A 27,828-nucleotide genomic window follows, 5' to 3' on the forward strand; every position below is an offset into this window, starting at 1 on the left:
TCCGTATTAATTATATCTTGTCCATAAAGTGACAGTGATAAGCGTTATCAGTTTTTATACATTTTAAAATATTGAACGTATTTCATAATCCCAAGTCTGGCAGTTAAGTACAGTGGCTCTTAAAAGTGGTTTCCATTAGTTACTGTGTGCGTATAGAGCCTTGAAAATTCTAGGGTATAGTAGCATTTATAGTAGTAACAGTGTTAATAGTATCAAAGCACGGTTCCTTCATCATATAGCATTCTAGAGTCTTTGACAATAATAGATTCCAAATACGTTTCCATCTTCCTCAAGTATGCATTTAAACCTTACTGTAACAGCCTATGCAATTACCTATCTGCAAATAAAAAATAAATCCCCTCAGTGCTCCCCCCAAGACGTCATGAAATTTAATAACGGTTAAAAGTTAATCACACAAATTCAAGATGAGGCTAATTGTTTAGACTCAAATCATAGCATTCCACAAAATGAAAATAGGTCAACAGTTTTGTACTTTTAAAAATGAGCATGACTCGAGTATTTTTTTTAAAGCTTAAGTCATTGAGCTCTTAGTTCACTAAACTGAACACTTTAATAATGTTCCGTTATTTTCCCCAAAGCTCATTAGGGACGCAGAACAATTGGAGAGATCCTGGAAAGGGCAGCATGAATGGGCATTGCAGGAGGGAGGAAAGGTTCGAGTCAGCGAAGTCACTTGTTTAGTTTACGGGAAGGAGGGGGAGAAAGACTTTGAAATCTGTCTTGAAATACATTTGTACTTTTTAGTTTGTGCTGCAAACTTTCAGCTAAAGTAAAATGGCAGGTATGTTAGTGCCTTAAGTCGTCTCCTTGGAAGTCAGACCCAAGTAGAATGAGCTGAAATTCTAGAAAGGGTGATTCCAGTTTGTCATAAAGAAGACCCTCTTGAAAAGATCATTAAACTCTAACGTGGCAATAGAAGGATGTTTGGGAGGTCATACCCCATAAAAATCTTTATGACCAGAACGGTGATTAAACTGAATATAGGTTTTATCCTTAAAATCTCTACCAAGCTGGAGGTTCTTTGATTATAATTACGCTGCTGATTGGAACAATGCAATACGTATGTAAATATGCTCTTAACACTAAAGACAGTGCCTGAAATTTATGGAGATCCTTTTAGTGTTTGAGAGACAAGATCAAATCGTAAGTACATTTTCAATTTGGGATCACAGAAAGAACGACAGTGTCTTTACTCTGAGAGATCATGTAAGTCCCACATTATTGCGTGCACTTTGAAAATATCTGGTAAAGAATACAAAGGAAGGCAAGAGTCAAGAAAGTGAGCATGCCGCTCTCTCCTTTGGTAAGGGGGGGGGGGTCTAGTCCCAAGCAGCCTGTGGGGTTTTGAGTTAGTCTCACTTGAGTTTGAATCATGGTTTACCCACCTACCAATTCAATATTCTTTTTTTTTTTTTTTAATTTTTTTTCAACGTTTATTTACTTTTGGAACAGAGAGAGACAGATCATGAACGGGGGAGGGGCAGAGAGACAGGGAGACACAGAATCGGAGACAGGCTCCAGGCTCTGAGCCATCAGCCCAGAGCCCGACGCGGGGCTCGAACTCCCGGACCGCGAGATCGTGACCTGGCTGAAGTCGGACGCTTAACCGACTGCGCCACCCAGGCGCCCCTTTTTTGTTTTTGTTTTTTTTTTCAACGTTTATTTATTTTTGGGACAGAGAGAGACAGATCATGAACGGGGGAGGGGCAGAGAGACAGGGAGACACAGAATCGGAGACAGGTTCCAGGCTCTGAGCCATCAGCCCAGAGCCCGACGCGGGGCTCGAACTCACGGACTGCGAGATTGTGACCTGGCTGAAGTCGGACGCTTAACCGACTACGCCACCCAGGCGCCCCTCAATATTCTTATTAATATGAGGAGAGTGACGGTCGCCTTGTAATTGTGAAAATAAAGATACATGGCACCAAGCGGTGCTTAACAAGTGATAGTTCCCTTCATTCTCTCCGTTGACTCTTTCGTCTCTAGGAGTTTGGATCAGGAAAACCAATAGAACAGGGAGGGGAGAAGGGGGTAAACTGAACTCCCCTCATTTGGGAGGTGGGTTCAACATACTACTTGCACTTACCATTTAACTTCTCAAATTTTGCTATAATCCTGCCACGCTCGATGAGAACTTCACTGCTTTTTTAATTTTAATCTTTTACGCTAAGGAGAAACCGGGGTTTTTTTGGTCCTGCCTGAAGCAAAATCTTCAATATCAGACCCGCTTCTAGGAAGAACGCTGTTTAGAGTTGCAAGTAGGAAACCACATGGGAAGCAGAAATTATTAAGTATCTTCAGATCTTACCTCCCGCAGAAACTGCCTTTTATCAAAAGGAAGTAAATGTTTACTTAAGAGGTCAGTGTTACAGATGCATTATTTTCTTGCAATTTAGGGGCAGTAAATTGTCATTTTGTTTTATTTTAATTAGCGTAATTGTCTTGGGTTACCTCCTGACCTGTACTTACCCCTGTATCACCCCCCCCTCCCCTGCCCAGCCCGGCCCCCAGCTAACACAAGTCAACCGAATCCCTTAAGCCACCTTGCATCACCTGGTATCTCATTTAGTAACTAGTTAACATTTTAGAGCAATGACCAATACGAAGTGCTACCTGTATGTCAGGCACTGGGGTAAGTAACTTCTGTGTATAATAACTTAATCCTCATGTTATCTCTTCGAGGGAAGTAGGTACTACAGATCCGTGATCCCTAATACGCACTTCTGGGTTTCCACAGGCTCTGAAAATCACCAGTTTCCCTAAGTTTGTGGGAAAGCTAATTTAGCTGCAGAACCTGAGCTGAATGAGATAAGGCTCCTTAAGGGGCTTTATTTATCCCACAAATGGAACATTCATCTGTTTAGCGGCGGAAACATTAATGTGTATGATTATATGTTGCTGCCCTACACACACCTGGGGTGTTACATGTATATGATACTACTTTCCAAAGTTACAAAAAAGATTCCGAGTCATGTGACCTATCTGGCCCAGGGGCTTAGCATGGGGGGGTTGTGAACCCGTTTCATTATGCCACTTTGTAAATTTTTTTTTAATGTTTATTTCTGAGAGAGAGACAGACAGACAGAATGCAAGCTGGGGAAGGGCAGAGAGAGAGGGAAACACAGAATCCAAAGCAGGCTCCAGGCTCTGGGCTGTCAGCGCAGAGCCCGATGCGGGGCCCGAACCCATGAATCGTGAGATCATGACCTGAGCCGAAGTCGGACACTTAACCAGCTGAGCCACCCAGGCGCCCCTTAGTATGCCACTTTATAGATGAGAAGGCTGATCTTCGAAGATGTGAAGGAAACTGCTCAGGTAATGCGTGGCAAAACCACAGTTAAAGGCCACAGTCTTACTCTGAAGCCACATGCTTTTTGCCGTCCGCTTGCCAAGGCAAGATTGAGCTCGGTTGGCACCCGTGTGTGTGTGTCTTGAGTTGACAGAATTGCTGATCTTTGCTCACAGAGGAAGACCTATATCTGGCTATCTATGGTGGAAGATAATCCTCGTATGTCTGTATTTGGGTGTGGCCTGTTAGGCTTTTTTCTGCATGTTTTGGGTACAGAAGTGTCTCATCGTAGAATTTCCCTGAGTGTAATGGATCCTAGCCACAAAAGTCTGACTCAGGTCAAAGCGGGTCTGGCTTCTCCATTGTCACTCCTCGTTAGTTTATGTTATTTGTATCTCAGTGCTGGCAATTGCTTGTTTTAGCTGTATTCGACAAATAATTATTTAATGCCTGCTGTGTAGTAGGCTAGAAATATAACACTGCACAAGAAAATCATTGGTCCCTCAACAGGGACACTGTTGTCCTTGTCAACGGGACAGTTCTTGGTGGGGTACCCTGTGTTGCAGCATGTTTTGGCATCTGTGGGCCAAAATGGCATTAGAACCTCTCCCCCACCCCAGTCATGTGACAACCAAAACGGCCCCCAGAGTTTCCAAAGTTCCCTGGTGGAGGACAGGGTGGTATATCTGGATGGTACTCAGACTCTCAGCCCTGAGGATAGTGGCTGGCCACTTGCCCGTCTACTGTCCAAGTCGAAGAATCGATCTTAAGCATTTCTCTTTTTCTAGAATCCTGGCTTCATGCAAAGTAAACAGAACAGAAATCTACAAAGCAAATAACTACACTGCTTCCACTTGGGCACAAGGGCTGACCTGAGAGGCAAGATTAGTTGTGGATAATCTTAGCCATGGCTAATTGAGACCTCTCATTATACTGTGTAAATAACGAGGATAAGGTATTAAGCTCCCAAGTTAATATACCAAGCGATGGTGTTCTTCTTTGAACTGTAGAATCAAATCAGCCCAGGACTTTACATACGCAAGTTATTTATCAGACACATAATGCAGTACACTTATGCTTGCTTCATTGCTGCTCCACTTTTCTCTTTTAAGTGACGTTTTATTTATTTTTTTAATTTTTTTTTCCAACGTTTATTTATTTTTTGGGGGACAGAGAGAGACAGAGCATGAACGGGGGAGGGGCAGAGAGAGAGGGAGACACAGAATTGGAAACAGGCTCCAGGCAGCCCAGAGCCCGACGCGGGGCTCGAACTCACGGACCGCGAGATCGTGACCTGAGCTGAAGTCGGACGCTTAACCGACTGCGCCACCCAGGCGCCCTAAGTGACGTTTTAAAAGAAATTACAAATTCTAAATAATTTACGAGTGGAAGCACTCCTATGAAGGCTTTACGAGTCTTCATTTGTCATTTGAAAGAGGAATACGTGGAAATTTTCATTCAGTATCCACATCAACTGCTTTTTAATCAGTATTTTATCGTAAAAGTAATAATGGCTGAAAGTTAACAGAACCTCAAGCTAATGATAGTTGAGATTATTTTAAATGAAAATTATTTTATTGTGTTGTGGCTATAAAAATTATACATGCTTAATGTAAAACATTCAGAAAATACAGAAAGTTACAAAGAGGAAATGAAAAAAGAATCACCATTCTGTTCAAAGATGACATCCCACGTGCTCACAAGATTAGTGTTCTGTCTTCTCAGGATTTGTCTCTTAGCGAGTGCATCTGGCATTCTTGGGCGTACTTCTCACACATGTGCGTGCCCTCTCTCCCTTCACACACAAAAACATGTGCCCTTCCTCTCAAAAATTGGGTCCTACAGTTTGTTTTTTTAACTTGGACACTCCTATCAACATTTTTTTCGTGGTAAATAACATGTTGGTGCCGTTGTATGAATGTTACCGATTTAGGGGCGCCTGGGTGGCTCAGTCGGTTGAGCGTCCGACTTCGGCTCAGGTCATGATCTCACAGTTCGTGGGTTCGAGCCCCGCATCAGGCTCTGTGCTGACCACTTGCTCAGAGCCTGAAGCCTGCTTCAGATTCTGTGTCTCCTACTCTCTCTGCCCCTCCCCCGTTCACGCTTTGTCTCACTCTGTTTCTCAAAAATAAATGTAAAAAAAAAAAAATAAAAAAAAAAAAAGAATGTTATTGATTTAGTTAAGCGGTTCTCTAGTCGTTGAGGTGGTACCCTATGGTTTGGTGCTACGATGAATTGTTGTATATACATCTTTGTGCAACATCCAGTTAATTCCTTTATATGAGTTGTGAGGGATGGAACTGCTCGGCAAAAGGCTGGGTGCCTATTGAATGGTTTTTGAACCACCAGCTTGCTCTCTAGAAAGCTCATGCCATTGTATACTCTCAAGAAGAGTGTTGTTGTTTTGTTTTTTTAAGAATAGTGTTTTAATGTTTTGTTTCTTTGCATGCTCTCTACACGATGATTAATCTCTGTAAATTTTTTTGTATTTTTGTCAATCCTGTAGTTGAAAAATGTCTCCCTTGGATTTGCATTCCTTTGATAACTAATGACAAAAAAAACCTTTTTTTAAGTATATTTGCTAGTCAGATCTTTTGTTGATGGCTCATTTGTATTGTTAGCCCATTTTCCTGCCGGGCATTGTCTTTTCTTCCTCTTTTAAATTTCAAGGTCTTTTCATAAGTATAAGGATATAGACCTTTATTGGTCATACTGTACATATTTTGCCATTTAAAAACATTTGCTGTTTTGGTGGGGTTTGTTTTCGAGACATTTTGGTATGTAAATGTGTCACTTTTTTTCCCATTTGGTACTCCCACATTATAATAAGGCCATTATTACTCATAATGTCTCAGTAGATGGATTGAAGATTAGAGCTTTAAAAAAATGAAGCTACTTTTCAGATGGGAAGCCATGTTGCGGACGAAGAAGGTGATCGGTTTTTTCTGTTAATTAGATATGTTTGCTGTGATTACAATTTCAGTAGCTGTATGTAAAAACAGAGATTGTGAGAGGGAGATACTTTGATGTAGTTGAAAGACTTACTTGAAAGCCAGATAGCCCTAGCTTTGTTTTTAATTTAGACAGCAGGTATATATCATGTGCCTATTATACTTTAAAGATTTATAATAGATTTTTCACGTGCTAGTTGGGTGACCACGGGCTTTTGTTTATTTGTAAAAGGGGAATAATAACCTACCTTGTTGTTATTTTAAGGGTCATAGTTCACCTAACAGCACCTGACGTGTAATTAGATAACAATAAACCACAGTCAGTATGAGTGTTGTTACTCTTTGTAAGTAACACAATATAACCTAATTTTAGCCCGTTATGACGTGTTGTATCATTGCTGTGGTGGTAGTTTGGCATATGGGGTAATTAACTGTGATTATTATAATTTTATTAACAGAATGGAGCCTACCTGCGTTGACAATACATAGGATCCTGTCATATGACATTCTGGTTTTTGACGTCCCTTCTCATTTCTTGTCTCATTTGCCCTCTCTAGTCTTACTGTAGGATGGGCAGGGCCCGTGTCATTTTTCATTTTACACTTGAGGAGCTGAGGCTGTGAGAGAATGGTTGAGTTGTCCCAGGTTGTGTGGCTTGTAAGTGATTCATTAGGTTTCTGTTTCCCTCCTACCCGTAATTAAGATTCTCAGTGAACCCAGATTGACCCTCGGTGTGGGGAGGGACAGAGAACGGAATCTAACTGCCCAGCCTTCCTTTAGCTTTGCCATTTTCTAGTTTCTGTGGCCGCTCCTGTTCCAGCCGCCTGGAAGTGGCCGAAACGTTTCCAGTGTCTGTTGGGTCGATGGCGGTTACGGTGAGCCACGCCTCTGGGTATTCGCACGCTTGGGAAGTCCTTTTCCTTTCAGCCTGGGCTGAACCGGTAGCTTGCTTTGACCAATAGAATGTGACAGAATGAAAGCTTTTCCGGGTCTGGACAGAAGCCTTAAGAAGGCCAGGTAGCTTTTGTTTTTGGGTTTTTTGGGGCGCCTGAACCATCATGGAAGATTCTTGGTTACCTTCCTGGAGAGACTGTGTGCAAAAGAGGCCACGTGGAGGGAGAGAGGCCCTGAGACGACATGGAGAGAGAAGTCTAGTCGTGCTGGTGTTCTGGCCGAGCCCTCTTCCCACCCGCCGGTGGAAAGCAGTCGTGCAAGGGATCGCCGTGCAAGGGATCGCCGGCACGATTAGCTGGAGAGCTGCCTCGCCGAGCCCAACCCAGATTGCAGAATTAGGAGCAAATACAATGTCTTTTTTGTTTGTTTGTTTTGAGCGGTAGGTTTTGGGGTAGTTGATTAAACAGCAGTAAGAAGGACAAAAGAAGGGGCACCTGGCTCAGTGGGTGGGGCATATATGACTCTTGATCTTGGGGTTGCAAGTTTGAGCCCCACGCTGAGTGTAGAGGTTACTTAGAAATAAAATCTTCAAGAAGAGCTAAGGAAAAATAGGAAAAGAATGGTTTTGAAAATAAAAGTTTTTGCTAAAGGGTGTTTACTTTCTTGGGGCCTGTTTTGATGGTTTTGGACTTTCCCTGGCTTGCCAATATCAGGCCGTGTTAAAGGGAGATAATAGGAATGAATCACTCTTCCTTTCAAGAAGCTCGTCTTGCTGTGTCCTGACTACACGGGTCTGGCTGATACTTGGGTGATTCTGAGGTAAGCGTGATTTTTCTGTGCGGAGGCTCTCCAGAGAAACCTCAGGAGATAAGGTCCCTTCCTGTGTGCAGGTCCCTGGTTTCTCTTCTCTGCTGTGTTTCCTGCTGCTCCCACTCTCTGTGGCTCTTTTTATCCCTGTCGGAACTGAATTGGAATTGGCCTGGGTCGGCCAAGTAGGACCAGACGGAGTAGCCTTTTTCTTCCTCACGTGAACTTGTTCCTTTTCTCCAAAAAGGACCTGGGAGGCCTTTGGGGCCAAGAGAGGATAAGACCAGGGACCGTCTTTATTTTCAGTCCTTGCATGTGTTACTAAACAGGAAAGATGCAGTACGGCGAGATATTGTCTGTGCAGTTGAATCCCTCTCAGATCAGTTTTTCTTCTCTTCTATTTGTTGTAATATAGATTTTTTTTTCTTAAGTTTCCACCAGATAAAGAATTGGTGACCTAAAAAGGTATAATTTTTTAAACAATTTGTTTTGGTTAAAATGCTTTTTTGTCTTAAAAACTACGCGAAACTAGATTTAAAATATCGCAGAGTTGATTGGCTTCCACATTGGTCGGAGTGAGGCCCTCCGTGCACTTGATCTCTGTCTACGACAGAGCAAAACAAAACAACAGCAAAACAACTGTTTGGCTCCGACGGCAAAACCAGCCCAAGTGAACTCCTTCACAATTCTGGCAGTTAACCGCAGCCAGCGAACGCCCCGCAGATCCTCCGTCCGAGAGAAGAACCCTGAAACCTGGGAGGACACCGGGGTCCGTGACGTTTCAACTCGTGCTTCCTTCCATCTCTCCTCCTTCCCCAGCCTGGCAGCTGAGCAGAAGCAGGCAGCGTTGCACACGACGCAGAGATCGGGCCACTCCTGGAGACCCATTAAAAGCACCTTCCCCAGAGCGCGCTTCATATTTTGCCCAAACTTGCGGCTCCCTGGGAAAAGTCTATTCCCAGAGAGTGGTTGGCTATTCGATTTGACTCAGAGCTCTGCTCGGTTGAGGTGGGGGGGGGGGAGGTTGGGGGGAGAGAAAGCCCCTAGGGCTTTGCCGCAGCCACAGCAAATGTTGGCAGTGTCTCCACCGCTTAAGGCTTTTCTTTCCGTGGAGGCAAACCGGAGCCTGGCCAGGAATTCAGAAGGAAATCTGGGAGAATTAGCCAGCTGTAGGGAACTCTGAAAAACTCCCGTCATATTCCTGGACATCTAAAAGGCTGCGCCATGTGCAAGGCTGTGCACGTGTCTGTGAAAGACCTAGGAAAGCGGAGGTTCCCCTCTGACCTTGAGGCTCTGCCTAAGCAGGAAGTGAAAACTAGGGCCGAGTTATCCCCTGACAGAAGTCTGAGAGTGTGAGTTCTCACAAAGATGCCTTTGGCAAAGGGTGGAGACACCCAGGCGAGGCATTTGAGGAAATCTGACCAACCAGTGGCTGGCCACTGAGTTAGACAGATACACGTGTGACTCTTCGGAAGCCAGGCTTAAAAATGAAAGCAAGAACTTAAAATCTGGCGGAAAACTCCGTGGCCACACACTACAGGGACTCTAGAACCTACAGAATTAGTTCATCAAAGTGCCGAACGAGCAGCACCCGAGAAAAGGACACCACCACCACGAGTGATAAAATATCTTGGAGCAGTGTGGAGGATTCTGGTACCAGAGTTGTTAAAATATATTATCTAAAATGACCAGCTTTTAATGAAAAAGTGAGACGTAACAAATGGAAAAGTGTGCCATATACAGGGTGGGGGGGGGTGGTGGTGGTGGCAGTGGGTACGAAAAAGCAAAAACCAGCCAAGAGAAAAATGTCCCCGTGGGAGCCCAGATAGGGACTTCGTAGACACAGACTTTGAGCTATTATAAATACGTTCAAAGAACTAAATGAAACCGCATGTGAAGAATTAAAGGAAAGTATGAGAACGGTATCTTACCAAAGGGAATAGCCATAAACCTAGAAATTACCTAAAAAGAACCATACCGAAATTCTGGAGTTTAAAAGTACGATAAATGAACAATTCACTAGATTTGCTCAATAGCAGATAGGAGTTGGCAGAAGAAAGAATTAGTCAACTTAGAGGTTGCTCCATAGAGATGAACCAGTGTGAGGGGGAGAATGATGATAAAAATGAACAGAGCTTCAGCAGTCCTGTGGGTCACCCACCATCAAGGGTCCCAACGTATGCAAAATGGGAGGCCTAGAAGGAGAAGAACGAAAGAGGCAGAGTATTTGAAGAAATGATGGCAGAAAACTTGCCAAACTTGCTAAAAAATATTAGTCCACACATGAAAGAAACTCCGTGTACCCCAAACCCAAAGTGATCTTCACTTAGACTCGTCCTAGTTCAAATTTACAAAAGTGGGAGAGAAATCTTGAAAGCAGGAAGAGAAAAATCTCATAAAAGGGATCCTCAGTAAGATGAATGGCTGACTTCTTATGAGAAACCATGGAGGCTGGAAGACATTTTCAAAGTGTTGAAAGAAAAAAAAAAAGACTCCCAGTTAGGAATTCTGTATCTGGCTAAAGTCTCCTTCAAAGATTCAGGAGAAATTAAGACATTAACCAAACGAGGGGCGCCTGGGTGGCTCAGGCGGTTGAGCATTCGGCTCTTAATTTCAGCTCAGGTCATATCTCAGGGCTCGTGAGTTCGACCCCCCCTATTGGGCTCTGTGCTGGCCTCTTGGAGCCTGCTTGCAACTTTCTCTCCCCCTCCCCCCCGCCCCACCAAATAAATAAAACATTAAAAAAAAAAGACATTTATCAAACCAAACCAGCCGCCAACAACAACCACAAAGTAACAACATACCAAATCAAACAAAAAACTGGAGCATTTGTTGTTAGCAGACTTGCCTGCAAGAAATAATTAAGGAGGGGGTCCTTCAGGTTGGAATGAAAGAATAAGTAGTAACTACAAAGGACTAGACAGTAAACTAACCCACATGAAGAAATAAAGAGTATAATAAAGTAAGTACATAGTTATGAGACATATGCAGAAAAATACTCACAAAAGCCTTTGTCTTCATAATGTCTTTCTCCTGTTTTAAAAGGCAACTGCATAAAGCAATAATAATAAAAAAAAAAAACCCTGTATTGACAGGCTTATAACATGTAAAAGTATAGTTTGCTTATCAATAACAGTAAAAAGGAATGGAAGAAAATGGAAGTATATCTAAGGAAAGTTTTTGATTATTATTGAAATTAAGTTAATGTTAATCCAGACTAGAATGTTTAAGGTTAAAATACTCCTTGTAATTTCCAGGGCAGCCGCTAAGAAAATAACTCAGAAAGGGGAGTGAAAGACAGACCAAGGGAACGCAAAAGGCACACTGGAAATATTTATGGCAAAAGAAGGCAGGAGTTGAGAAATAGATTTATGGAGCTCCGGTATACCTTTGTAGAAAAGAGATTATAATGTATAGCTTCCAGGCCAAATAACCTATTCATGTTGTTTAAGGAAATGTTACCAATAGAGCATATTGGTTCACGGATCCTCTTACAGGGCTTAATTTTTTAATACTGTCAGGTACTTTATATCCATAGATATTTAAAACATGGTAGAAGGAAGATGCACCAAGGTGAACTCAGTGTGAAATGATTGCATTAACCCTTGGTTCTCAAGTTGTAGCTTTGTTTCCCTGGAGATGAAATGGCAAATATATGGAAATGAGAGATACCCTTTATTTTGTCACTGAAAGCTCGGCTATGGAAAATTCAGTTCTTTTCCTTCCTCTAAATGCGGAAAAGAAAAGATGAGCAATGTCTCTGGAGAGCAGAGTAGATCTTGGGAAGATGCACCTGGAGATAAATGTACATAGGAAGGTGCTGTTGACTGGAGAAATGTTCTGGGCAGAATATTTCAGAAGCCTTGCGAGGTATTTCTATCTGCATTTTCCATATATTGTCGATTCTGTTCTCCATGGGTGCTCAGCTCAGTGGAGAGCCAATCTCATCACAAGGACTGTTCATTGTCGTGTAGAGCTGCCACAATTATAATGTATTACATATGCCTTCAGAAAATAAAACCGATGTTTAGCTTTATGGTACGAAGACAGTTTAATTATATCAAACAATACATGTAATTTCCTTATTCTGGGAAAAGTGATGAAATTGAATTTTCTTACTGTTGATTTAAACAATCACTTAAAAATGAAATTCTCAATCTGTTTTCAGTCCCAGCACAGTTGAAGAATATAGCACAGTTGCATCTGTAATGATGGCTCACTCAACTGGGAACATCTCTCTGGGTGAGAATAAGTAATATTTTTAACGACCTCCGAGTAATTCCAATGTGGCATACCTTCTTTCCACCACAGATAACACACTGAAGTCCTAGATGTCTAGAGTGTTCCAGAAATTAGCCTTATTAAGAGGTTACGATGATTAAAACTGCATCTAATCTTGTGAGACTCTGGTTTTCTTACGCAAGTTCTCGAACATTTCTAATGCTTTTTTATCTATCTCTTTACTGGGGTATTCCAGGCATTTTTATTCCTAGTTTTTAAAAACTCATATTAACTGTTTTTAAGTGTGCAGTGCTATAGTGTTAACTCTATGCACATTTTTTTACAACTGATCTCTAGAATTTTTCTTGTAAAACTGAAACTCGGTACCCATTGAAGAATGACTCCCCTTTAATTCTTCCCCTCAGCCCCTGACACCTACCAATCTACTTCCCGTTCCTTTGAGTTTGACAACTTTAGGTATCTCATGTAAGTGGAATCATGCAGTGTCTGTGTTTTTGGTGACCGTCTCGTTTCATGTAGCCGAATGTCCTCAGGGTTTATCCATGTTGTAGCATGTGACAGGATTTCCTTCATTTTTAAGACTGTTAATAATGTTTCATTGTATGTGTATACCACATTTTCTTTATCCACACATCCATGGATGGGGATTTAGGTTGCCTCCACCTTTTGGCTATCGCGAATAATGCTGTAGTGAACAAGGCTGTACAAGTTACCTCTTTGAGATCCTGTTTTCAGCTTTTTTGGGTGTATATCTGGAAGTGGGATTGCTTGATGATATATATGCTAATTCTATTCTTAATCTTGTGAGGAACCTCCATGCTGTTTTTCCTAATCACAGCACCAATTCACATTCCTACAAGTAGTGCACAAGCCTTTGAATTTTTCCACATCCTTGCCAACACTTGTTATTTTCTGTTTGTGTATTTTTTGTTTTGTTTTTAACAGCAGCCGTTCTAATCACTCCTAGGTGCTTGACTTACTGCTAGTCCTCTTTACTTCTGGAATTCATATGATACTACATGAACACATTGCCACCTTATAAGACAGAGCTAAGCTGCCTGTTTTTTTTTTTTTTTTTTTTTGATGTGTTTTCCTCTAGTTTCTAAAATGAATAACTTGCTTTAAAGGCGTCGTCAAGTAGCGATTACTATGACTGGATTGGCTCTGCCCTTGTTTCCAAGAAGGCCCTAAATGTTACATCTGTAGATGCGTTATTTCATTGTGTACCTAATGTGCTTCTTTGTGTCTGAACATTGGTTGTCTCTGTTTCACTTGCCCTGCTGCATCTGCTTGTGAACCTTTCTGGCATCCATTCTCCACACATTTCTTGCCTAAGTGGAGTTGTATTGCCAAAAATTTGGCTTCAGTGCTGGTAGACCAGCTACCTTCCAGTGCCCTATATTTGATGATCCTGTACAGATTATAGATGATGTTTGATGATGTTCAAGACAACAGATGCAGTGCTTATAATCCACCTAGTCCACACTGCTGTGTCAGTTTGAGCATTTCATGTTTTACAGGTGTTTAGAGTGATTGGGACTCCAGTGTTGTTTCTAACCTGCCTTGGACACTTGCAGAGATTATACTGCCATGTCGTAAAATTGGGGGGTGGGGGGAAACACACTGAATCTGGGGATAGGTCCGTATTGAAGTCTTGAGGCTGCCACTAGGCTGACTTGCACCTCTAGAGATGTTTCTTACCCTCTCTGTGTCGGAAATCTCATGTGTAAATTGGATAGTGGTACTTAACCTTTCATTTTGTTTTTGTGTTTTTTTTTTAATTTATTTTTCAATATACGAAATTTATTGTCAAATTGGTTTCCATACAACACCCAGTGCTCATCCCAAAAGGTGCCCTCCTCTATACCCATCACCCTTAAGCTTTCATTTTAAAGGCGTTAACCTTAAAAACACAACCGCCAGTTCTCTACCGGCAAAAAATGGGTTTATTTGGGAAGAGCAGAGAATTGCAGTCTGGGAGCTACCAGCTGTCGTCAAACCATTGGCAAGTCTGGAGAACAAAGGGGAGATAGGGTCTTCTGTAGAGGCAAGGGGACTCGGGAGGGCTGTTAGAAACCAAAAGTCCCCTGCCATACACTGGGGGTCGCAAGTAGAGTGGCTTCTCAGTGGCCGGGTCGTGACTGTCTCTCATTGGCCGGACTGTTGCCAGGGCAGAAAAGGCTGGAATAGTGAGGTAGCTGCCTGCCAGGTCCAGTCTCTTCCTACTGTGGATTTGCAGTTGAAGAGGAGGGGCAGGGCCTGGGAGCTACCCCTGCTGACCTCCCCACTCCATCCTCAGTGAGGTTTCCTTCCGTTAATTTTCATAAAGGACTCATTGATGCTGTGAGCTTGTGTTTTTAGGAACCAAGGAAGCTATCAAGTTAGAATATTCTTCTTCCAGTGAAGGCGGGGGGGAATGGATTGTCATACCCCAGGGGTGTCTAAATGGCCCATATCTTGACGGATGTCTTCTGATGAGTTTGATGTTCGTAGCTTGTCCATTAATTGAAAAAGTCATTTAAAACAGTCAGTCGTAAAAAATGATGCCTACATCCCACTAACATTCTGTTTTATCTTAAATCACGCACATAACAGACTGTCTTCTGATTAGGACCCCGGCCTTTCCCTGTATCGTAGGTTTGCTGTGGGGAACCCATCTCCCATTAATCTACATTCCTAACAAACCCTTTCCACTTTACACTTTCTTTCATGTAGATTTTAAAATTTAGAGAATTGAAAGGCACTGATTCTCAGAGTGTGGGTCCCAGGCCAGCTGCTCTACATAACATGGGAATTTTTTTAATGTTTTTAATGTTTATTTTTGAGAGAGAGAGAGAGAGACAGAGACAGAGACAGAGACAGAGACCGAGCAGGAGCAGGGCAGGGGCAGAGAGAGAGAAAGGGGGAGACATAGAATCTGAAGCAGGCTCCAGGCTCCAAGCTGCCAGCACAGAGCCCAACGTGGGGCTCGAACTCACGAACTGTGAGATCATGACCTGAGTGGAAGTCAGACGCTTAACTGACTGAACCACCCAGGTGCCCCAAGTTTTACTCGGGAATTTCTTAGTGTACAGATTTCTGGCTTCACGCTTTACCTCCTGATTCAGAAACCAAGGGACTGGGGCTAAGTTATCTGTTTTCACAAGGCCTCCACACTGAAATTTGAGAACCACCATTCTGTATTTTAGATTTTGCCCATTTTTCTATTTTTTACTTTTACCTATTTCAACAGCAAAGTGTGTAGTGACTTACCTCTAAGTCTTTCCAAAGCTTTTGATTTAGTTTCTAAAGACAGAACACTCGATTTTTGCTTTCATGGCTTATCTAATATTTAATTAGATTAGCTAATTACACTAACAATACCCCCCCCCCCCATGAGGTTTTGGAACAAAATGGTGTTGGGGGTGCATACAACTCAGCTCTTGGTAGCAAACCTGTGAGGGGCGCCCCAGAGATGACTCTGCAGGCTGGGAGTTTTCAGCATGCCATGGGCATCTTTTACTACGGTTGGAGAGGAAGCACAGGGTGTGGTGTCATACAGCTAAGTTGGGCAAACGAAGGTCAGTCAAGAGAACTCCTACGTGTTTTTCCATCTAGGCTTCTCGACTTCCCTGGTCTGTTTATCTTTGTAGCCCTTGACTCAGTGTGTATGTTTTAGATTTTTGTTGGTTTGTAAGTATTCCGTCTTTGCTAGATCTTGGAGCTTGAAGTTTGTCTTTCATAACTGCCACCTGTCTTTGGTCAGTCTTCCGGAGTAAACAGAGAACTCAGTGGTTCATAGGGAAGATGTGTGCCTGTTACTGTCGACACCAAACAAGAAACTGTGTAGCGGCTAATACTGGGTAGAAAACAGATGGATTTGTTCTTCCCAGCCTGATACTAGCCTTGCTCTAGCTTAGAGTGCCTGCTGTGGTCTGGGGAAACCAGTCATATGTGGGAATAATTGGGTTCAACACGTCAGGACGGCCATTTGTGCCAACGTGCGAGGGAAATCTTTGCCCACCCTTGAGATGGTCAGTGAGGGGTTAGATAAGTTGATCTGGAACCTGGCCTGCTGAATTGAAAACACTGCTCTTTGGCAACATTCTGGATGGAATTTTGATCGCGCTGCCTTGTTAGATGTAGGTTTTAATGATTTGCGTATTTTTAATCACATTGCCGGTCTCTTCTCACAAAGGGGCCAGGCCTAACGAGTCTGTCTACAAAAACTCTAGATCATCTTGTTCCTGCAGGAGTTGGGCCTCATGATGCCCTCGAGACGTTAATAGAAGACTACCTAATGCAAAGAAAATAACTATTGCATAACAGCATCAGGACACGATAACAGGTGGCCAGTAAGACGCAGTGCCCCCAGCCCACTGAGGATGTTCAGCTATGGGTTTGATACTGGTTACTATTCACTGTTCGGCGACACAGCCACCTGGTCGTTCCCCCAAGAGAGTAATGGCTGCCATAGATTTGATTTTGGAAAGTAGTGAATATTGCTGAAACGCTTAAGAGAGAATGAGGTTTTTGTGAGGATTAGGCTCTGGATCCACATATTTGACAGGCATAGTGTAAATTGTGAGTCTGTATTTAAATTCCACTTTGCCATCTAGAGAAGCATTTATAAAAGCAATGGAAATTGTAGTTTCATACAAAACTGAAGAAAAAGGAGAACAAAACATTACACGGAAAATAACAATTATCGAATAATTATTACATGTAATAATTATTTTATATATACTATATTTAATATATATGATAATATAATATTTAATATATAATAATTATTTTGAGTGGTAACCACAAGCTAGGAGTATCGATGTTGCATCATTTTACCATTATACAGCATCCCTCTAGAGTGTCACTCTCTAGGTTTTATGGATAGGAAAAATGGATTAAGAAAGCTGGCGACTTGCCCAAGGTCATTTGACTGGTGGGTGGTGGGGCTGGGATTTGAACTGTAGTCTCTTTAACGCTAAAGCCCAGGCTTTTAAATACTGCTTTACACCTTAATATCCGGTGCTTTAATATTCCTGGCCTGCTTTCAGAAACTTCTCTCTTCCTGTCAATTCCAGAGATAACATTCAATAACTTGACAACAGTGACCTTTCTAAACAAATAAAGAGTGTTACAGAACCAGATGGCCCAAGATTATATTTTATTTTTCTGGCTCAAAATAAATTGCTTGCTCTAAGACTGATAAAGTCCAAAAAAGACCCTCTGTGTCCCAAGACTTCATCAGGCCACATGGCCAGCCAGTGCCCTTTATCATGAGCCAGTCACAAGTACAGAGCCTTATGTCTTTATAGTATAATTTAGATTAGGGCCTAATGAAAGGGCACGAAGCTGCTTGGCTAAATGAGATCATTCTGGCCTTCAGTAATGGCAGTGCATTCGGGTAGAAAGAGTCTGAGGAATTAAAGACAGAGAGGCAGCACCACTGTCTGTCCTGTTAAGTGGATGTACACGAAGAGAAGGCTGATTTATAATTTAACAAGCTTCCAAATTAGGCCTCTTTTTTTCTGTTGGTTTTCAAGTAGGATCTTCCTGATAATTAGAAATCTTATTCTTGATCATCCAAGTCCGGGTGGGGATCTTTTTGACCGGCCTAGACAAATATGATTAGAAAATAAAATCTATATTGTGAACAGAAGTCACCGTATCACACATAAGCAATGCCTTCGTGAGCTCAATTATACTCGGTGAAGTTCAGGTTTAGAGAGACCAGGTTACACGGGGTAGGCACAGAGATGTCTCAAAGCTATGTTTCAAAGAGCCAACCGGTAACTGACAATGAAATATAACAACAGAAGAAACAGTGGGCTCTGGAGGCAGGAGGCCGGGGTTTCAGACTTGACTTTGCCATCCTTTGTGAGGATCCTTGAGCAAGTGATATGAATTCTCTGAGTCTCCATTTTCTCATTTGTAAAATGGGGCCGGAATTGTATTACTTGCCTCATTTCATTACAGGGTGGTTCTGAGAACCAACGAGGGAGGATGTGACAAAGTAATGGTGATGGACAAATGAATGCTGTTGTTCTGGTAGCCTCTGGCACATGGTGGCAACTGTCCTGAGGTGTGAGGAGGACAGACCTGCATTTGGAATTGCTCTGTTATTTATAGTTTGGTGATTCAGGCCAGGTCGCCACAATCTTCTTGAGCCTCATTTCCCTCGCCTATATAAGATAATAATCCCTCTCACCAAGTTGTGAGAATGATGTTAGCAGGGATACTGTTTTTAAGTTTTTAGAAAACAGTGATCAAGTAGGAATTATAATGTTATCTTGAACAGATTTCGGAAAATTAGAAAAGAAATAGCCAGAGGCTTCTTACCTGTTCCCGAATATCTTAGCAAGATAAATAACCCAAAGATTATTAGCATGTTAGCGCTAGAAGGACCCGTGAAGACCATCTATCTTCCCCTCCTTATTTTAAGACAAAGGGCCACCCCCTAATCATATTTCTGTCATTTCTGCCATGTTTGCGTGCATACAGAATAACACTGTCACCAGCATCATTAATTGTAAAGGATGTCAGCCGTCTCTCAATCTTGATAGATACAGATTTCTAGAAATGTGAAGCCAGAGAAGAATTCTGCTTGGAGGTAGTCTCATGTTGTGAAAAGAACCTGGGCTTTGTTGTCAAAAGTTGAGATGGAGTCTTGATTCTGTCACTTGCTAGTTTTGGACAGTGAGAACTGTACTTAGTTTTTGGCAGGTTAGTTACTTAACTAAACTTCCTTACCTACACGATAGGCCACGTCTGTATACCTTAGCCATCTTCCTATGTGATTCTTGGGATTTGAGATAGTTTGCTTTTTATCTTCTTGATACTAATGGTTCTTGACTTTTTCTCCCGGTCTCCAATAGCGATTCCTTCAGATTTCAAGGAGGGGTTGTGGAACATCAGAATCTTGGAGTTGTGAGTCAGCTGTAGTTAGAAATAGTTTTCTGTTTAAGGCGGGTTTAGGGATTTATGTATGGAGCTATCATTTTTTTTAAAATTTTTTTTTAATGTTTGTTTATTTTTGAGACAGACAGAGACAGAGCATGAATGGGGGAGGGGCAGAGAGAGAGGGAGACACAGAATCGGAAGCAGGCTCCAGGCTCTGAGGCATCAGCCCAGAGCCTGACGCGGGGCTCGAACTCACAAACCGTGAGATCGTGACCTGAGCTGAAGTCGGACGCTCAACCGACTGAGCCACCCAGGCGCCCCGGAGCTATCATTTTTAAAACTATAATTGTGTGAGGCCATTTCTCAAATTTTTATCTTCCGTTATTGAGTGCATTTCAATTTGTCTGTGTTTTGCATATATTAGGGGTTACATGTGTTTAAAAATGCGTCAGAAAGCTAAATAGGCAGTTTTTAAAATGTGAAATTGTAAACTACTCCTAAGTATACTTGTGTGAGAAGGACTCTTCTAAAGAAAATAGCAGAAAATAATGTTTATCACTGGAAAACTCTGAGAGCAAATGCAGGGGATATTTGCATTCCTCATCACGAATAATGATCTTTGCATACTTTTAGGAGCACGTTGTTAAGAGATACCATAGTTTATGTACTAATGATAATAGGTTTATTTGTCTTTGACTTCTTAAGAATGTTCTTTTAGTTCTTATTTGATAGTCTAGAAATATGCAAGTTGGTCCTTAAATCTGAAAAGAGAAAATTCAAGACCAACTAGTTATTCCTTGTAGATTCTAATAGGACCGGACCGGAGAAAGGAAGCTTGGGAACTAAAGACAATAATGTACAAACGAGAAGCCCATGAGCCAGTGTGAATTTTCTGTCACTTACCAGCATTTCTTTTTTTTTTAAGTTTTATTTATTTACTCATTTCGAGAGGGAGTGTATGCACATTCAGAAGCACAAGTGCAGGGAAGCGACAGAGAGACAGAGAGAGAGAAAGAGAGAGGGAGAATCCCAAGCAGGCTCTGCATTGTCAATGTGGAGGCTGACCCTGGCTCGATGTCACTGTGAGATCATGACCTGAGTCGAAATCAAGAGTCGAACACTTAACCCACTGAGCCACCCAGGCGCCCCACTTATCAGCATTTCAACTTTGGGCTGTGTTTCTCTTTTTCTCTTTTGTTAATTAAATAAATGGACTTCTTCCTTGATCGTCAGTGACATAATTTCATTGTAACCAAGCAGTCTGTGGGCTTTCAGTTGAATTTTCTAAGTATCATAGCTATTAATAGGAATTTGTGTGGTGAGGCTTTACATCTGTCTAAATTTTGGCTATACTAATTAGAGAATGGATATTACAGAAACCTGGCAGTTTTCTGAAATATTAAATTGGTTGCGAAAAGGGATACAGACGTGTAGTTTTACAGTTTTTCAACTTGTTTTTACATTGTCCTTCGGAATGTTTAATATTTTGTAATGAAATTATGGGGGGTTTTTTTGGTGCAAAAAAGAAAACAATCAGGCAAAAATATGAGAACCGTTTTCAGTTGTCCAAGGCTAATGTTGATTTAAATAGGTCTGGGTCTTCATGGTTGACAGCTACAGATAATTAGCTTTTTCTTCCCTAACAAAGAAAGCAAATGGAGCTGCAAGACATTCATTGCCTTTTCTGTCATCATAATAATAACGTATGTATTTAACTTCTGCAGTTCCTTAAATTGATTTAGTGCTGAGCTGCCTACGTTACATGTAAGAGCAGTGACAGGTGAGAGTCGCGGCGCGTATTTGCGAGGCGAACGCGAGCTGTGATTGACGGCAGAGTTCCCCTCCACACGAAATAGCAGTGTTTGGAGCGCAGAAAGGGCCAGATACATAATTCTTAAAATGGCAGAGCAGATTCACAAAGTGAATTTTAAAATGCGACCGCCGCTCGGCGTGTTTGAGCGCTGCTGTTCCTGGCTCGGGGGGGAGGGACCCAGACGGCCAGAATCCCACCTGACTGCTGAAGAGGAGGAAAGTTCCTTCTAAGCATATTAATGTTTGTCATTTGAGACTGATACTTCCAATTTAGAGATCCAGTTATGGCTTCGCATCCAGTAACTGAACGTTTCCTCCAGCTGTAAACGATTCACCTTAATTGAAGAAGCCAACTAATCCATCTATTCAGACGAGGGTTTAAAGACGATAAATCCGGGTATTCTAAGTGAGAATATCCACTTTCTCATGTCTGAGGGATCCTCTCTGGAAAGGTATTCCCATAAGGCTCGATGGTCTCCTTTGGTCAGAGAGCGGCTAAGTGTGATCAGCTTTCAAAAGTGCTCAAGATGCGCTGCGATTCCTTTGTTCCTGTGACACATGCCCAGAAGCTATGGTTGAAAAGACTCTTGGTGATTGCTGTTGAATAATGCTCTGTGATGAGCTCCGAAAACGCTGGTCTTCCCATTATACCAGGGAAGTGCTTTATGTTTTGGCGACACCTCCTCCCGTGTCTGTGGGGTCGACGGGGAGCTCGTGTCCCTGTGCGTTGGCAGCCTCTACTGGCCGTTGCAAAGAGCAGCACTGACCTCTGCTCTGTTTGCTCCAGGCTGGATGGGATTTCGCTGGGGCTCAGCTCTCCCTCCCTTGGTCCTAACTCTCTTCGTTATCCCCTTTTAAAGACTACTTGATGTGTGGGATATCGACTTACAGCTCTTAAGGAGCTACTCGTCCAGTGTTCTTGTCCCTTAACTAATATCATAGTTGAATGGAATCCTTGAGAATCTTGGGAGAATTTAAAAATGGAACCCTGCCCTGAGAAATAATTTCTAAGAGGTAAGATAGATTTTATCTTTTTATAGATTTTAAAATACTTTCTTAGTTGCACGCCTTTGGGTGTTTACTTGGGATTGGCAGATAATCCCGATGCCCTGAAAGAAAGCCTCGACTCAATGATAGATTTAATTAAACAGGTAATATTTGCTAATTCTTTAGATTCGGGTGTACCAACTATTTTTAAAGGTTTCTAGACAGTGGGCATAAACTCTTACTGGGCTTTATAAATATGGATACCTCTGAGAGTTGGTGGAAGGTCTAGAGTTTATAAGTACAGACAATTAATGAATATCTGTAAATAAAATATCCAGTAGGGGTAAACTCTGGGTATTTGTTTTAAGGGGGTTGAGACTCATAATGTTTGACCTAATATCTTGGTGTTTGGGCATCATTTGACAACAGTAACTAATTTCCTCTACAAAATGGATCTATTTATTGACATTTCAATTTTATTAGCGGCCCTCCTGGTCTCCTCGTTATCTTTTGAGTCTCTTGGCATTTTCAAACAAGTGAATCTTCTTAAACAGCCCATGAATGATAACTTTCATTCCTATTGTTCCCACCGTCTGTGGATTATTATAGTAGAGTACTAGTTCCTCTCCTCGCTTCTTTGTTCTTTGCCTTCTACTTCAACCCATACAGCCTGAGCATATGTATTTAACTAAAACATTGCTTTGATCACATCTCCCTCCCTCCCTCCCTCCCTTGATAATTTTTTATCTTAGAAAAAGAAGACTGCCACTGGGAGAAGGGCAGAGGGAAAGAGAGAGAGAGAGAATCCCGAGCAGGCTCCATGCTTAGTGCAGAGTCCGATGCGGGGCTTGATCCCACAACCCTGGGATTATAACCTGAGCTGAAATCGAGAGTTGGACACTCAACTGACTGAGCCACCCAGGCGCCCCTATTTATTTTATTTAAAAATTTTTTAAAAGTGTATTTATTTTTAGAGAGAGGGTGGGGAGGGATAGAGAGAGAGAGAGAGAGAGAGAGAGAGAGAGAGAGAGAGAATCCCAAGCAGGCTCCCCACCAGCAGCGTGGAGCCCAATGCGGGGCTCAAACTCAGGAACCGTGACATCATGACCTGAGCCGAACCCAAGAATCAGACACTTAACCAACTGAGCCACCCAAGTGCCCCTACCTTACAAATTGTTTAAAGTGGGCTTCTTGCCCAATGTGGGGCTCGAACTCATAACCCTGAGATTAAGAGTCGCACGATCTACCACCTGAGCCAGCCCAGGCACCCCTCACGATCACACTTAAAAAACAAAAAGAGGTATTGTTTTCTTGGCTAGAGGAGCTGAGTGGTATAGAAGACAGAGAAAGAAAAGAGCCCTGGGCTTTTTTGCCCTGGCTCTGGCTGTGTTACCTTAAGTGTAAGAGTGTGCCTTCCTAGGCCTTTTGTTTCTCCGTCCTATAAAATCATTTGTTGTGATGATTGGTTGAGATAATGAATGTGAAATTGCCATTACTTTACTACTACAGGGTAAAAAGACCAAAGTCCTAAATCTAGAATTTCTTTCCAAACAGCTCCATTTTTGTACTATGCCTGGCGTATAATAATAATTGAATCCTATCTTTCCAACCTTATCTTGTACTCGTCTCTAATCTTCCAGTTCCGGTAAGGAGTCTGTACTTTCTCCAGTGAAAATGTTGCTCACATAGTCATTCACATCTCTGTCAGTCTCAGGCTCATTCATTTTTTCAAACCCTTTGTTCAGGAATGGTCAAGTCTCTCCTATCTCATTCTGTCCCCTTTGGTTTCTTTTTAGCCATGGCAGTCTTGGTGTCTTTACTGCTCACCGTTCTACTTTGGCATATACAGTATCCTGGTTCTTAATAGAAGTGTCCAGGTTGGAGGCCTTTTCTTCCCAGGTGTACTGTAAGCTCCTGGAATACAGGAATAAGAGCTTTGATTTTGTAGTTACTCGTTAAGGATGTTTTAATGGGGCTGGTAATATATCCAAGTTGCCATATTGTTAAGTAATGGTTTATATTGTATTTGCCAGCAGATAAAGTTTAGAACAAGGATTGGCAGGTTGTTAAATGTGGGATACTATGATTCTGACAGATCACTGATAATCTGACTTACAGGGTAAAGTCTCCAGAGTATAAAGCCTTTGGGGAAGGTCTTCCTCTGGAAAGGAATGGCCTATGTATTATTATCAGTTAAAGAGTCTTCTATTTTAATAAAGCATCCTTTAAAATATATATACCTAGGAGCTTCATTGAGCATCTGAACCTTGATTTTGGCTCAGGTCATAATCCCAGGGTCATGGTATCGAGCCCTATGTTGGGCTCTGTGCTGAGTGTGGAGTCTGCTTAGGATTCATTCTCTCTCTCTCTCTCTCTCTCTCTCTCTCTCTCTCTCTCTCTCTCTCCCTCTCTCTCCCTCTCCCTCCCTCCCTCCCTCCCTCTCCCCACCCCCCCTTCTCTCCCCCTCTCCCTTCTCCTCTCCCTCTCCGTCTCCCTCTCTCTCCCACTCAGGTGCACACATACTCTCTTTAAAAAAAAAATAAAAAATATATAGATACCTTAATTAGTAAGCGGGTCCTCATATTGTAATATAGTTTCCTTGTGAGTATAAATGAAGTTAAAAAAAAAACACAAAGCCTAGAAATCTAGGGTTGGGCAAGAGACTCAATTTTCCACTGATACCCTTTGGGTTTTTGGTTGTTGTTGTTTAGCGCTGGCGTTTTTACATACTCAAAGTGCCATTCTTTCTTGGATAGGTAAGCTGTCAGACATTGCCACCAATGTATATCTTCAATGTACGTTTGATTGGTACCTTTTTTAATTGGCTGTATTGATGTGCAGTTTGCATAGAGTATAATTCCCCAATGTGAAGTGTGCAGTGTGGCAAATTTTGACGAATGTGTTTAGTCATGTATGACTACCACAGTCAAGAAGCAGAACGTTTTCATCACTGCCAAACATTTGTACCCAGCCTTTTGTCGTTGATCCTCTACTGCATTCCCTGGCCTCTGGTGACCACAGATCTGCTTTATGTCTATTATTGTCTTTTTTCTAGAATTTCCTATCACAGCATATACATGACAGTATATGGTTTTTGTACCTGGCTCTCTTCAGATTGTACCTGAATTTAGATGGTGCGTGCATCACGTAGTTTGTTCCTTTCCGCTGCGGCATGGTAGTTCACGGTATAGCTGCACTGCCCTTTGTTTATTCTGTTTACTAATCGGTGGGTACTTGGATTGTTTCTAGTTTTTGGCTATTGTGAGTCAAGCAGTTACGTACATTTAGTACAAATGTTTGGGCATATGTGTTTATTTCACTCAGTTAAGTGAGTAGCAGAGAGATCGCTGAGTCATTATGAGAAGGGTATGTTTAATTTCATAAGTAACTACCCAACTGTTTGGCAAAGTAGCTGTACCGTCTTGTATCCCTGTTGGTAGGGTACAAGAGTTCCAGTTGTCCCCGTCCTTGCCAGTGCAAGGTATCGACAATGCTTTTAATTGTGGCTGTAGTTCCAGTGAAAATGTAGTGGTATCTCATTCTAGTTTTCATTAGTATTTCCCTAAAGTGACTGTTGGTGTTGAGCATCTTTTCATAAGCTCATTGGCCATTTGCATATTGTTTTTGTTATTGTCTGAACCATTTACCTATTTTTTAAAAAATCATGTATTTTTTTTTTGTCTCCTTCTTATTTAGTTCTTTTAAGATATTTACATAATTCTGGGTACAAATCCTTTATCAGAAATATGTTTTGCAAACTTTTTCCCCATGACTATGGGCTGGCACTTTGATTTTCTTAAATTTGCCCTTTCAGAGGACATACATCTCATTATGATGAAGTTTTATTTATCAATTTTTTTTCTTGGAGTTTTTGTGAAATATGAAAAATGTTTGTCTAATGTCACTTACATTGTCTCATGTTATCTTCTAAGGGCTTGTAATCTTATTTTTAGGTCTATAATACATTCTGAGTTAGTTTTTTATATATGGTGTGACACAAGTTTCATATAATTCCATGTGAGTATCCGGTTTTTTCGGCACCATTTGTTGAAGAGACTGTAATTTCTCCATTGAGTTATCTTGACGTCTTTATTGAAAACCAGTTGACTGTATGTGTATGGATGTATTCTGTTCCATTTTTTTTATTACTTTATGTCAATATCCTACTTTCTTGATTACTGTAGCTTTATAGTCTTAAAATTAGATAGTATGTAGTTTCTCCCACTTTGTCTTGTGTTTCAAAGTTGTGGTGGCTATTTTAGATCCTTTACATTTGCATATAAACTTTGGAATTAACTTGTCAAAATCCACAAGAAAAACCTTCCTGGAATTCTGGAATTTTGACTGCAGTTGTGTTGAGTCTATGGATTAATTTCACAAAAATTGATATTTTAGTTCTGTTGGGTGTTATAATCCGTAAACATGACATACCTATTTATTTAGGTCTTCTTTAATTTCTCTTACTATTTTCTGGTTTTCTAGTTTCTTGCAAATATTTTTTGTTAATTTTATCACTAAGTGTGTCCTATATTTGACACTATTGTAAATAATTTATACTATATATTTCAACAGCATGGAGATACAATATGGCCAGTATGGAAACATATTTGAATTTTTATATATTGACCTTATAACCTTGTAATGTCACTAAATGTACTTCCTATTCCTAATAGCATTTTTAAAAAATGCTTTAGGATGTTCTGCATAGATAGTCATGTTGTCTGCGAATAAAGATTGTTTTACGTCTTCTTTTCTCATTTGTCTGCCTTTTATTCATTTTTCTTGCCCTATTGCATTGATTAGGATCTATGGTGTTGAATAGAAATAGTAAGGGAGGATAGCCTTGTCCTCCTCTCGATCTTAGAAATAAAACATTCCGTCTTTCACCATTATATCTAATGTTAGCTGTAGGTTCTTTGTAGATGCCCTTAATCACGATGAGGGAGTTCCTTTCTATTCCCAGTTTGCTGGGAGTTTTTATTTATGAGTGGATGTTAAATTGAGATGATGCAGGGCTTTTTCTCTGTTAGTCTGGTAACCTGGTCAATTACTATGATTGATAATTCTAATGATAAAGCAACTTTGAATTCTGGGGTAAATCCCGTTTTGTCATGATTCAGTGCATTTTTTTATACGTTTATTAGAGGTTTTTTTTTGTTTTATTTTTATTTATTTTGAGAGAGAGAGCGAGAGAGAGAGCAGTGAAGGGACGGGGAGAGAGAGAGAATCCCAAGCAGGCTCCACATTGTCTGTGCAGAGCCCCACATGGGCTCGAACTCATGAACCATGAGATTGTGACCTGAGCCGAAGTCAGACACTTAACCCACTGAGCCACCCAGGAGCCCCAATATGTTACTAGGTTTGATTTGTTAGCATTTTATTCCAGACACTTTTGTGTCTGTTTTTCTGAGGACTATTGGTAGTAGTTAAATTTTCTTGTTTTTGTCATTAAAAAAAAAAAAAGGGTAATCTTGGCCTCATAAAATGAATTGGGGAATGTTTCCCCATCTTTCATTTTTGGGAAGGGTAAACACCAACTGCTTTATGATTTGGAAAATACAATCAGTTTTGTTACTCTGACAACTTAATTCTTACTGAAATAAATATTTAGTCGAGGAGAAAGGGCATGTTCTTACTTTCAGAAATTCTCCAAATGGTTGTTTGTAGCTAAAATCGAAATAAAACAAAAACCAAAATAGCTTATGCCAGTATGTTCATACAGGTGTTTGTAAAACTGGATATGCAAATTTAATAACCTTGGGTGTGAATTTAATATCAATAAATCATATATATGATATATGATAGTATATTTCATGGAGATTTTAATTCTTGTATTTATTTTTGTTCATGAAACATTTTGTAAAGTCCCTTGTATGTGCTCATTAAGTCCTGCTTTGTGCGTACTTCACCTTCTTAAAGGCTTGTCAGTGGTTAATTATTAGGTTA

General features: G+C 41.3%; 1 protein-coding gene across 9 annotated transcripts in view; it reads left to right on the top strand.

The window, feature by feature from the left end:
• Nucleotides 1-27,828, top strand: part of RFX3 (regulatory factor X3) — a 295,498-nt gene that overhangs the window by 40,397 nt on the left and 227,273 nt on the right. For 2 of the 9 annotated variants that reach the window (XM_019815721.3, XM_019815720.3), the window contains exon 2: nt 12,131-12,204. The exons of 6 other annotated variants lie outside the window; for them this stretch is intronic. In XM_019815721.3, coding sequence (XP_019671280.2) covers nt 12,171-12,204 — 34 coding nt within the window. In that variant the 5' untranslated portion in view covers nt 12,131-12,170. Of the gene's footprint in view, nt 1-10,681; nt 12,205-27,828 lie in introns of those variants that run through there. One more of the 9 variants, XM_045043104.1, reaches the window with a different exon arrangement.

This window comes from Felis catus, chromosome D4, assembly GCF_018350175.1.
Source record: "Felis catus isolate Fca126 chromosome D4, F.catus_Fca126_mat1.0, whole genome shotgun sequence".
In the NCBI taxonomy this organism is placed as follows: domain Eukaryota; kingdom Metazoa; phylum Chordata; class Mammalia; order Carnivora; family Felidae; genus Felis; species Felis catus.